We start from the raw sequence: 12668 nt of genomic DNA, 5'->3' as shown, positions 1-12668 counted from the left end.
TCATTATAAATTTTTTAAATCTCTATACAAAATAAAATAAACAATTCAACTTTTTCAAATTTCAAAATAAAAATAATATTAAAAAATATATTCTAATAATATTTTATTCAACTTTTTAACTTTAATCTCATCTTATCTCATCTCATCTTATCTCTGAAAACAAACCAACCCATAATAGTACTAATTCAGTAAGAATCTCAACATACCCCACCAAACAATTCGCACAATGAAATTATAAATAAATAAATAGACCAAATGGAAAGATCTAATCATTCTAATCCCATAATTTATTTGATATACAACTTGCGAGGTCATGGCTGATGGCTCATGGCTGTCTAATCATTCTGACCAACTTGCGAGGTCGAAATTTTTGACACCACAACTTTACACCAAAAAGCATTTTTTAAAAAAAAATCGCATGTATATGAATATTGTCGTATCGATCTCATCCAAAAAAAAAAATCCCTCCGCGATGAGCCACTTACTTTGAGTGGGCAAACAGCTACCTTGGGAGGTGGATGATATATAAAGAGTGGCCCTCCTAAACAATCTTCAACGTGGGGCACCACATACTACCCCCTGTCTAGGGGTGTAAAAAGAAATAAAAAAACTGGTTAAATCAATCGATCTTGACCCACCAGATTGAACCGGTGAGTTGGATCCGGTCTATAACCGGTCTAGTTTAGTATTAATTCTTAAGAATCGAAATCAGTTTAATAGCAATTTTTATATTTTAAAAATCGATTTAAATCAAACCATACCAATATATATATATATTTTTAATTTTTTTATATTATATATAAAATACTTTTTCATATAATTTTTTATATTATATTATATATATTACATACTAAATTACTAATTAATATAATATGAAAAATCAATCTTACTATTCATGTCTATTAATAGAACATTTGATATAACATAAAATTAATATTATAAAATTTTAATATAACATCTTATATAACATCAAGTGAATCTTATAATTTTTAATATAACATTTGATATAACATATAAATTTTAATCTTATAACATAAAATGAATATAACATGAAATTTTAATCTTAAACATGAACATTAATATGAAGTTACTTTTATATATATATATATATATAAACCTATGTAAACCTATTATGCCAAAAATGATAAATACATTTTTACACATTTGATTAACTTATGTAGTGCCATGTGTGTAAACTGTAAATCGAAAAAATTAAACCGGATCGGACATAAATTGAAAAAATCAAAAATTTCAATTTTAATAATGAATCAGTTTGTATCGATTCTTAAATTTTTAAAATTGCTACATATCGATTTCAAAATTTATTCAAAATAAGACAGATTACATCCCAAGACTCTATGAGGGGTAGGATGGATTTTCGTGGGTTTCATGAAATTGAGCGGCTCGTGGGAGAATTGTTATTTATCATTTTCATATCACATGTTAATATGTGATTTGTCACATCACATCACATATATATTTAAATAAAATGATAAAAATAATAAATTACATATTAGTGTGTAGTGTATAAGATGATAAATAAAAATTTTATTTTGGTAAATATGTTCATGCAGTTGCAAAGAATTAAAAATTCATATACTTTTTTGCAAAAGATAAAAAATCTTGTAAATATAAGCTAACAAATATTTATAGTTTGATAATTCATTAAATCAAAAAATTTATTTTTAGTATAAAATCAATGTCACGTTTCATATCAAGTGAATGTGAGAATTTTTTTTTATAGATTTGACACTTATCTTTCAATCTCGAGAGGGTTGAATTTAAAGTATATAATATCTATGTTTATTTTTGTAAAAAGTGTTACCTCCGTAAATAGATATGATAAAAATAAAATTATAAATTGATATAATTTTTCACGATATGTGATTACTTTACAGTAAAGAATAATTTTATAATTTAACATATGATATCAAATTATATCCATTTGTAAATTTATTTTAATGGATCTAAAAATATTTCTCTTATTTCATTGCGACAAGGATTCCGGGTTCCGGGTTGGGATGACGGTTCGATGGCGGGTATCGTCCACCGCTTCGAATCGAACCCAAGAAGCACCAGGGGGACCGCGACCGTTAAACTGATACCAGGGAGGCGTATTCTAGCAAAAACTCGGAAGACATTAGGTAGATGAACGCGTCCTCCTAGATCCCACTTCCCAGCATTAGGCGGTGCACAAATGCAAGGAGCATCATCAGGCATTGGATATGGTCTGAAATATCAGGTTACAATTCCCTATCCCTAATCGACACATTTTCTTTTTCTTCTTCTGCTTTCTACCCTAGGCGTCAACTCAAGGTCTTCAATTTTTCTAAACCCTAGTTTGGATCATGGATCTTTCTTTATTGTCCAGGCTAGATGCATTTCGGATGTGAAAGCAGACACAGATCACACTAGCTTCCTCACCGGCACTCTCAGTCTCAAAGAAGAAAACGAGGTCGATATTTACACCAATCCTTATAAATTTCTTCCCTTATTTTTTTTTTTTTTAAATTGTGGCGCTCTTGATTTCGTGGAAGTCAACTCTTTCAGGTGCATTTGATTCGGCTTTCTTCAGGTGGAAACGAGCTCATATGTGAGGGTTTGTTTTCGCACCCCAACGAGATCTGGGACCTCGCTTCCTGCCCCTTCGATCAACGGATCTTCTCCACCGTCTACTCTACTGGTAATTGACTGTTTACTTATTTTTATATTTCAATTTTCAATTTTTGATTAGGCTGTATTCCTTTTACTTAAAATGCAAATGTGAATGATAGTTGGATGATCTTTGCTTCTTTTCAATGAGTTCCTAGCAATGGTTTTACTTTATGATATGGATATGTATTGGGTTTAGGAGTTTATATGCCTCTAAACACTGCAGAGAGTAAATAATTACAAGTTCTGATCAAAACTCTGAGTGCTTGCCGGTATGTTCATAGTGCTTCCCTGATTTCGACCATTATTCAGCTTAGATGGGGAGCACTGGAAGATTAGAATACGAACATTCCTTTTTAACGATCTTTCTTACTGTTTTAGCTGAAACATATTTGAGGCTACCCAATATATGTGATTTAATCTCCTTATAGAATACCAAATTCTTGTCTCTTCCCTCCCACTGTCTCTCATGCCATGGCCGCTGAAACTGAGCTAATCTCCATTTTCTCATCAGGTCACTGATTACCAACTTTCTTCAGAGAGCACGTTAGCATTTTTTTGGTTCTTTTATTCGTTTTTCCTTTGAAACTCTACTCTATAATGAACTTGTTTTTTTTATTTTTTTATTCATTCTTTATATCTGTTTTTGTTTCCAAGTTACTCCAGTGGCTCAAAGCAATAGTTATATATAATCTGTTTGTTCTTGAAGGTGAAGCATATGGAGCAGCAATATGGCAGATTCCTGAATTGTATGGAGAGCTGAACTCCCCTCAATTGGAACGGATTACCTCACTTGATGCGCACGTTGGTAAGATTAAATGGTAAGTTTGTTTATCCTGGTCTTTCATTTCTTTTTTTCTAGGGAAATACTGTCCTAAATGCATTATGATGAACATTTTTTTCTCCTTTTCCATATCATACCATGCGGCATATGACTGAGTACTCTATATTTTGTTAAAGTTACTGAAAGAAATGGATATATATCTGCAGAATAATATGGTGCTACAAAACGTCTTAATATTTATACTCAATGTTTATTTTTAATGTGCTAAATCACATACCGCTCTAAAAGGAAGATCTATTTTTCTATTTTTTGCTTTTGGGATCAAGTAGCTCATCACCACTGGATCACTTGTGGTGATGGCGTGGTGTTTGATTTTTATTTTTTTGCAGTCAACTTTATGCTTTTTGTTTTGATGAATAAGGAACCCATTTTTGAGTTTTAACTTTCTGTAAGTTTTTTATCACTACATGTGATTCATCTGCTCACTCGAGTTGTATGTATAAACCTTCAGTGTTCTTTGGTGGCCCTCTGGAAGGAATGATAAGCTGATCAGCATTGATGAGGAAACTCTTTTCTTGTGGAGCTTAGATTGTTCAAAAAAAGTCGCGCAGGTATAGTTCATAGTGAAATTTGTGGAGTGATCCCATGTTCATTAATTGTAATTGTGGCAAAATTTAAGTGTAGCAAAGTTTCTTGTCTCTCTTCCAAAGGCATTATAGATTTGGGGCAAATACCTATTCTCTTCACTGAAACTTACAATAAGTTCCAATTTGGTCCCCAGAATTTAAAATGTCTGCCTCATGAACGCCAGTAGCTAACACGTTGTGTTCAACAGACCACATGCCACTACTTGCTGACAGAAGTTCAATTAAGTGATTACACACGGATGACTGATCACATGTGGTGGGATAGAAATAGAGTTCCATGAATCTATAGTTGCTTTATGGAATAGCTGCATAGTCTGACAATTGTACTCTTTAAATTCTTGTGCTGATTCTCATTAAGTTCTGGTTGCACAAACCAGGTACAATCACAAGAGTCGGCCGGTATGTTGCATAACTTATCTGGAGGAGCATGGGATCCACATGACATGAATGCTGTTGCCGCCATTTCTGAGTCCGCCACCCAATTTTGGGATCTGCGGACAATGAAGTATGTTGCGTTTTCCCAATCTATTATTGCATCTAGTTATTGGTTATGACCCATATATGTAAAGTTTTCCTGTAGGTCAGTTTTTGTTTGAAGTTGTCAAATGTTCCTAGGCTTATCAGCCCACCCATTTTCTTCATTTGAAGCTATGAACAACCTTGATGTTCTGTTTTCCTCCTGTTATGGAAAAGTGCTTATTTTCTTGAATATGTCAACAATCATGTGTCCTTGAGTGGTTATATTTTGATTTTCCTTTTTCAAATTTACAACATTTCAGTAGATTAGTTAGCATGATTTAGAAAAACTTTCTGATTTTCATAAGTGAGGAAAAATATTTATGGAGCCACTAATTTGATATGGTATAAGTTTGTCACACAAAAGATCAATGCAGCTAATGATTGTATTATTTAATTGCAGGAAGACAAATTCAATTGAGCGTGCACATATCCGCAACATAGATTACAACCCTAAGAAGAAGCATATACTTGTAAGGATGTAACTTTTGCATTAAGCATGGTCATTGTATAATCCTTTTAAAAATATAAATGTGTCGCATCGCACAGTTTCTAAAATGTCACGCTGATAGTGGTGCATAAATTGGCATCTAGAGGGTGTGTCTACACACATATACATGCATCTGTTTTATAGAATGTAATACATAGATTACTTGTCAAAAATAAATGCAATACATAGATAATTTCTTCGCATTGCTTCCTGTGGCATGAAAAACAGTTTTAGTGATTCTAATGGGTGTAAGCATAATAAATAGTTTATTGTTACCAACAGGTCACTGCAGAGGATGAATCTGGGATACACATATGGGATCTTAGAAAGCCAAAGGTTCCTATCCAAGAGCTTCCTGGACATGCACACTGGTATATATATTAAGTACAGTTGCAGTTGTGATTATTGAGCACGGGACCAGGGTTTTCTCTGCAGGGGTGGGTCCGAAGGGCCCTGCCTTGGAGAGGTTAAGTTGTGATTATTGATAACTATGTTACTGCAAGATGAACCCTATTGTGTACATGCATCTGAAAGTGTTGTGTTACTATCTTTGTGCACTTTTAGGTGTTTTTAAGTTGGCCATATTATTCATAAACACACATGTGCCCACATATACAACACATTTTTTTATTATTATTATAGATTTTCATACTTTCAGCTGCCTAATTTGACCTGTTTAAAAATGTGTCACCAGGACATGGGCTGTCAAGTGTAACCCTGAGCAAGACAGGCTGATTTTGGTATTCTCTCTGAACCCCGGACAAATACACACGCGCGCACACACAAAAACATTCAGACACATATTAAAGCCTTTTGTCTGAATTCAAAAAGTAAATCATGGCATACCTTTTGCATTGATCTTTAAAAGTTATATTTTGGCTTAGAAGAGTTTTAGACGTGAGCGTACCCCATGTGGACCTCATCTGCACTGTATATGCATGCCTTCCAAACATTTGAAAACCTCGTTTGGATAGTGAAAGTGTTTCATCTCATCTTATCTCATCTATACAACTTTTTCAAATTCTCTCACAAAATATAATAAATAATTCAAACTTTTTCAAATCTCAAAACAATAATAATAATATTAAAAAATAATATTCTAACAATATTTTATTCAACTTTCATCTAAAACCATCTCATCTCATCTCACTATCCAAACTGCACCTAAATATATGGGCGATGACTGAAAGAATGACTCACTGCATCAATGAAACCAAACATGATGTTTCAGGTTTTCTTTGGAACCATAATTATTGACATTTTTTTCCTGATAAAATGTGTCCTATTGCAGAGTGCTGGTACGGACTCAACTGTCAACTTGTGGTTCGCTTCTCCATCTACCAGTGATGAGTTTACTACAGAAAGGTTGTTTGCTTGTCTCGGGTGTTCATTGTTTAAAATTATTATTATTAGTATTTTTTAATAATTTAACTTTTTTCCTTGTTTTTTGCAGCTTGCTTGATTCACCAACTCGTCAGATTGATCCCTTACTTAGTTCATACAGTGACTATGAAGATAGTGTTTATGGTAACCGCTGCAAGTTTGCAACCCTTGGTTTTCTATGTATTTCATCTTTACAGTGAAGCTGACTTGTTTTCACTTGACTTGAAGGCATTGCTTGGAGCTCTCGTGAGCCTTGGATCTTTGCGTCATTATCCTATGATGGAAGGGTAAGAACAGTAGTAATCTGTTATAGAAAGTAATCGAAGTACTAATTAGTATTTTTGGGGGGGAAAGAATTAGAACTAAAGACTTGCTTTGCTGCATAGCCTTATACATCTTATTATTGCTTGTTAAAGCTGCAAGACGTCCATAGCCAGGACCACTCATCAATTTGTTTTGCCCTTCTGTTCCTCAGTGGGACAGTGGGAAGGAACATGAAGTTTAAGGCTTTATCATTTTTGTCATACATGGCTTCCTATACGATCCTGTAATAGTGTGATGTGTTTCCATTGGGATTGCTAGCGTGGGATTCTGTTAGAACTGTGTGAACAGGCATTGATGCGTGCAATAAATACAGGAAAAACCCATTTGAAATTAGTCCATAACTCATAAATTTGATTCTTTCGTTTCATGCAAAACAGGTGGTTGTGGAAACAGTGAAGCCTCTTCTCTCAAAAAAATGATGCTTTGACACGTATGTTGCCACAACTGGTCGACACAGTGCTGGTGCTGGCCAATATCTATGTGCATTCCCTCTTATGTTTGGTCTCCATGATGTTAACAGACGGACACCAGAAGGGAGAAGAACCTAATTTCGGGTTTGGGTGTGGTACTGATTGATCTTAATGCAGCCTGAGAGGCTATTCGTGCAGTGAGTAGTGTCCTATAAACAACCTGATATATATGAAGATAGCTCCAATGCTTACAGACTTCTTTCGCGTGTATCTCAATGCAGATTTGATTATCATGTACTTTCATGGAATTTTAATTTTAATTTCATATAATTTTTTTTTGTAGTATTCTTGCATTCAATAAGCTCAACCACTGCTTTATTTTTTTGACAAAGAATTCAAGTGGTGGCTATAACAATCGCGAAGAAAAAATGGGCCATCATAATCTGAAATTGATTTGTTGCGTAGAAATTTTGTTGTACGAGAGGGACATTTTAAGCTTATCCAAACGCAGAGGGACGTGAGTCACGCAGAAGGTGGTCGGTCGTGTTTCCTCCTCCAACGGCACACCCTGTCACCCATACATCCCCAAGTCTTTTCTTCTGTTTCAGCCCCTCAAAATGGTTTATTATTTCACCATTATAATTTTTTTAAATTTTTATAAGAAATATAATAAATAATTTTTTAATTTTAAAATAATAATAATATTATTAAAAAATAATATTTTAATAATATTTTATTCAATTTTCATTTAAAATTATTTCATTTCATCTAAGAATACTAATAATGGATTGGACTCAACCAAATTTTAGTCAAAATTTAGTTAGGTTGTATAAAAATTCGCTATAATAGACTCAATAAATAAACAGTAATTTTAATCTAAGATTTATTCACTAGCCAAATCTGGTAGCACTTTGGGTTGACCAAATATTACTTTCACCATAAATAATTCTTTTCCCGTACTTGTTATTCCTTTAGTGCAAAAATATTATAGAAAAAATATATCTGTTATAAATATATGACCGTTGAAAAAATATGATTGTTGAAAATATATATCTATTAAAGGAATATGACCGCTATAAAAAAAGATCTTTAAAAAATTATATCTGCTAGGAATAATATAAATATTAGAAAATGAATATGTATTTTTTTAATAACAAATAAATATTTAAATTATAATTAGAATTAAAATAAATAAAAAGTCAAAATCAATATTTTTAATATAATAATGATAGATTTAGAGAATTTTATATTTAATATTGTTAAAAAGTATATATTTAAATTTATAAAAATGAATTATCTAATCAAATTTACATCAAGTTTTATTTATTTATTTATTTATTTATAATAAGATCAAACTTTATCGAGTCTGCTCTCGCTATCGAAATGTCATTTGGAGACCTGTGGCTCTCTCCGTCACCATGTATACCCCTGCCACGTACCTTTTAGGCTCTTAACGCGTAAGCGCCCACGCATTCAGACTCAGCTTATCCACAAGCGCATGGCCAACAGGTGCCCTGCCATGTCATCCTACATCAAGGTCCTGACACGTGGTGAGACCTTATGACAAACAAGGAAAAGGTGGCAGTGATGCAACTTGGACGTGAACGTGGTGGGGATAAGGCTAAAATGTAAGAGGATTAGTTAAAATTAAAATATATTTTTTTATAAATGTAAAATAAATTTAATTTTTAATTATTTCATTCACATAAATCTTCACATTAGAATAGTCATTTTTTTATTATATGACAATAAAATAATATAAAATGAATTCGACTTCGACTATTCACATCAAATCTTTATATTGAATTATCCATTTATTTATTATATAATAATGAGTAAGTAATAATTTTAAAAATATTTTAATTTTATTAATTATGAATTTATTTTATTTTATCATATTTTACTATTCATAATATTATATATTAATTAGTAATCATATTGTAATTATATTTTTTCAATTGTCATTTAAAAGGGAGAGAGAAATAATTGATATAAAAAGGTGAGCGAAATAATTAATATAAAATGTATTTGATGAATGAATAGTTCCTTTCAAATTTAGAAATAATTTTAGAAGTGACTGTAACTAAATTCTAATTATTTGGACTTTAGTTATTTCAATGTGATCACATTTTATGGTTTAATAGCTAAATCTTCAATGGATTTAACTTTTAGGTAATCCAATGAGAGTGCTCTAGCAGGGTTAAAAACAGTCCCCTTTTCAGAGTTGTGTCATGCTATTCTTGTGGGCATTCAGTTACGAGCTTGGCTATTCATCTTCTTCACATATTATATATCGCATTTTTTTATTTTTTAAAAAAAATTTTGATTTTATTTTTCTTAAACTAATTAAATTATTTCTACTCATTATCTATATATCACATATTTGATAAGAAAAAAATGTAGTGTGTAGTGTGTGAACATGATGAATATAATTTTTTAGGGATGCTACCCGAATGGTGTGGCCCCTGCCCCGCACCATGCTAGGGGAGGGTTTCAACCCCGCTCTCCGCCCCCGAGAGGCTCTTGGCTGCACCGTGAGTCTTAAGACTCGACTTTGGTGACTAAGTAAAGGAGTCGTAGAGTCTCTTGACCTACATGCCCATTGGCTGCACTGCGACTTTTTAGACTCGACTTTGGTAGCTAAGTAAAGGGGTCATGGGGCCTCTTGATCTCCACGCCCATTGGCTGCACCGAGAGTCTTTGGACTTGACTTTGGTGGCTAAGTAAAGGGGTCGTGGGGTCTCTTAACCTCCACGCTCATTGGTTGCACCGTGAGTCTTTGGACTCGACTTTAGTGGCTAAGTAAATGGGTCGTGGGTCTCTTGACCTCCACACCCTCTTTCAGAGACAATAAAGCCCAAACATTTTCCCAAATTTATCCCGAAAGCACATTTTGCTAGGTTTAATTTTATCTTATACTTACGAAGCACAACGAAATATTCTCTTAGGTCTACTAGGTGTTGGGTGAGTTCATTACTTTTTACCAAGTCGTCGACGTATACCTCCATAGTCTTCCTGATCTGTTGTTTAAATATCAAATTGACCAACCTTTGGTAAGTCGCCCCGGCATTCTTCAGCCCAAAGGGTATCACTCGGTAGCAGTAAAAACCTTTATTGATGATAAATGTCGTCTTCTCTTTATCCAACTAGTTCATGCGGATCTGATTGTATCCTGAATATGTGTTCATAATAGTGTTTTAAATTTCGTACCGTACAGGCCGATACGGCCGAAATTTTTCGTTTCGGCCGTCCGGCCGCTACAGGTACTATACATGTTCCGTACCGGCCAAAATATAGGCCGGCCTCAATTTCGGCCTGTACCGGCCTATATTTCGGCTGGTACCGGTTGGTATTTCGGCCTGTGTGTTTTTTTTTTTTTTCATTTTTTCAAACTACAAGCTTGTTTTTTAACCCTCAATTCAGACTAGACTATTTATAATTTATATATATGTATTTATATATAGACTATTATTTTGGAATATAATTATATATATTTATTTATATATTAACTATCCCGAAACGTTATCCCGAAACACTATCCCGAAACAGTACCGGTACCGAAATATTTCGTTTCAGTATCTTGACCGATACGGCGTCCAGTACGGTATTCAAAACATTGGTTCATAAAACTCAATACCCGGTGTCCCTCTGTGGTGTCAACGATAATATCGATATGTGGCAAAGGGAAGCTGTCCTTGGGGTAGGCTTTGTTCAGGTATGTGAAATCCACACATATCCTTCATTTCTCCGTTAGCTTTCTCGACTAACACCACGTTTGAGAGCCACTCCTGATAGTATGTTTCTCTTATAAACCCTACAGCCGAGAGACGAGCTATCTTCTCAACTATGGATGTGCACTTCTTCGTGCTGAATGTTCTTTTTTTTTTTTTTGGCATATCTTCTTTGCCGCTGGATCAACACATAGCCTCTATGATGGCATTGTCAATTCCAGGCATGTCTTCATGACTCTAGATGAAGGAGTCTTTGTGTTCAATTGGCAGTTATTTTAACGCCTCCTTATATTTGGGGGGAGCCTTGTTCCCACTCTTGTCGTGGCGTTCGACCGATCTGGGTGTAGGGCTACTATCTCTAGAAGCTCGTTTGCCTCTGCCTGCATCAGATTATTCTCATCTCTTGCTTCCATCTCCTGGCTAGCTATGATCAACAGTGCGGGTGCCGGCTTCCCTTCCAAACTTTTCATGCCACATACGCATGGCGCCCCTGCTCTGAGTTCCTACACGTAGCATTCTTGTGCCAGGATTTGCTCTTCCTAAACCTCGTCGATGCCTGTCTCCATTGGAAACTTCATTTTTAGGTGGTAAGTAGAAGTGACAACCTTCAAATTATTCTAAGTTGGGCATCCCAATATGACTTTGTCGGATGATAGGAAGTTCGTCATTGTCGTAACCATGGGTGACCCTTGGCCAACTGTGATTGGTAGTGCGATGGCGCCCATTGGTTGAACAGCCTCGCTAGAGAATCCCTTTAGGGGGTAGGTAATAGGTGTAGCCTATCGGGGCTAATGCCCATTTTGGTGAAGGCATCCCAGAATAAGATGTCAGCTGAGCTCCCGTTGTCGATTAAGATTTGCTTGGCCGTGTAGTTTGCGATTAACAAGGTGACTACCAAGGCGTCATCATGGGGTACAGAACCCCTTGACAATCTTTGTCTCCAAAAGAGATGGTAGGTGTGGTACCCAGTATGGGGTGTTTGGATGGTTTATCCGCCGTGTACACCTTGTGGTACCTTGCTTTACTGGCGTGAGCCTTTCTATTGGATGTCGTCACGTCCATGCCTGCAAATCCTCTTGTTATGGTGCGATTTCTCCTAAGGAAGCTTGGTCTTGGTCGCGAGATTGGCGGGGGGCGTCATGTCTCCGTTCCCTTTCTTGTCTCTACCTTTTTGGGCTACTACTCCATATGGACTCAAGCCCCCGTCATTCTTCTCTCCTTGGTTTGACATGCTCGACCAATATTCGTTCGAGTTCCCAACTTCCCGCCAATCTGGCTACTCTTTTCTTTATGGTTGAGCAGTCTTCTGTCCAATAGGTATCCAATTGGTAGTATTTGCAATAGCATTGGCCCCTTATGGATGGACACTCTTCTTTTCTTGTAGTTTCTGCATTTTCTTGTACACTCAGATTGTTGTAGATGAGGTGAGGCCCTTAGTCTCGCTAGGTAGGGTACCTTTCTCGTCGTCCGTCTTGATGACTTGGCCTTGTATTCCTATCTCTTGCATTGTTCTTAGTTTCCGACTTCACCTCTTGCTTCCTAGGTTCTATGAGGGCTTCTAACATGTCCTTTGTGTTAACATAATCATTAGCATTGTCCATGAATTCCCTCAGAATGGACTCCAGGGCCATAACTCCCAAAAGGGTGGCTAGCGTAATCTTCTCATCCTGATCGTCTGTAGTCAATTTCTCTTTGTTGAATCGGATCAGATATGCTTTCAAACTCTCATTT

General features: G+C 35.2%; 1 protein-coding gene across 1 annotated transcript; it reads left to right on the top strand.

The window, feature by feature from the left end:
• Window positions 1-1961: 1961 nt before the first annotated feature.
• LOC121260004 (WD repeat-containing protein DWA2-like) lies at window positions 1962-7551 on the top strand. Its single transcript, XM_041161857.1, has 13 exons — window positions 1962-2242; window positions 2372-2455; window positions 2551-2683; window positions 3362-3473; window positions 3948-4047; window positions 4461-4588; window positions 5003-5072; window positions 5372-5460; window positions 5784-5829; window positions 6381-6454; window positions 6543-6616; window positions 6701-6759; window positions 7174-7551. Exons 1-13 carry the CDS (start codon window positions 2198-2200, stop codon window positions 7213-7215), a joined length of 1056 nt encoding a protein of 351 aa, XP_041017791.1. The 5' UTR covers window positions 1962-2197; the 3' UTR covers window positions 7216-7551.
• The last annotated feature ends 5117 nt before the right edge of the window (window positions 7552-12668 follow it).

Source organism: Juglans microcarpa x Juglans regia, chromosome 4D, assembly GCF_004785595.1.
Source record: "Juglans microcarpa x Juglans regia isolate MS1-56 chromosome 4D, Jm3101_v1.0, whole genome shotgun sequence".
Lineage (NCBI taxonomy): Eukaryota > Viridiplantae > Streptophyta > Magnoliopsida > Fagales > Juglandaceae > Juglans > Juglans microcarpa x Juglans regia.
This window is presented reverse-complemented; position numbering and strand designations above follow the sequence as displayed.

Bases quoted from the DNA above. Each gene is read 5' to 3' on its own strand.
- LOC121260004 (XM_041161857.1), top strand. From the start codon at position 2,198: ATGCAAGGAGCATCATCAGGCATTGGATATGGTCTGAAATATCAG. The intron at 2,243-2,371 runs GTTACAATTCCC...TTTATTGTCCAG, and splicing joins GATATGGTCTGAAATATCAG to GCTAGATGCATTTCGGATGT. The intron at 3,474-3,947 runs GTAAGTTTGTTT...ATAAACCTTCAG, and splicing joins CACGTTGGTAAGATTAAATG to TGTTCTTTGGTGGCCCTCTG.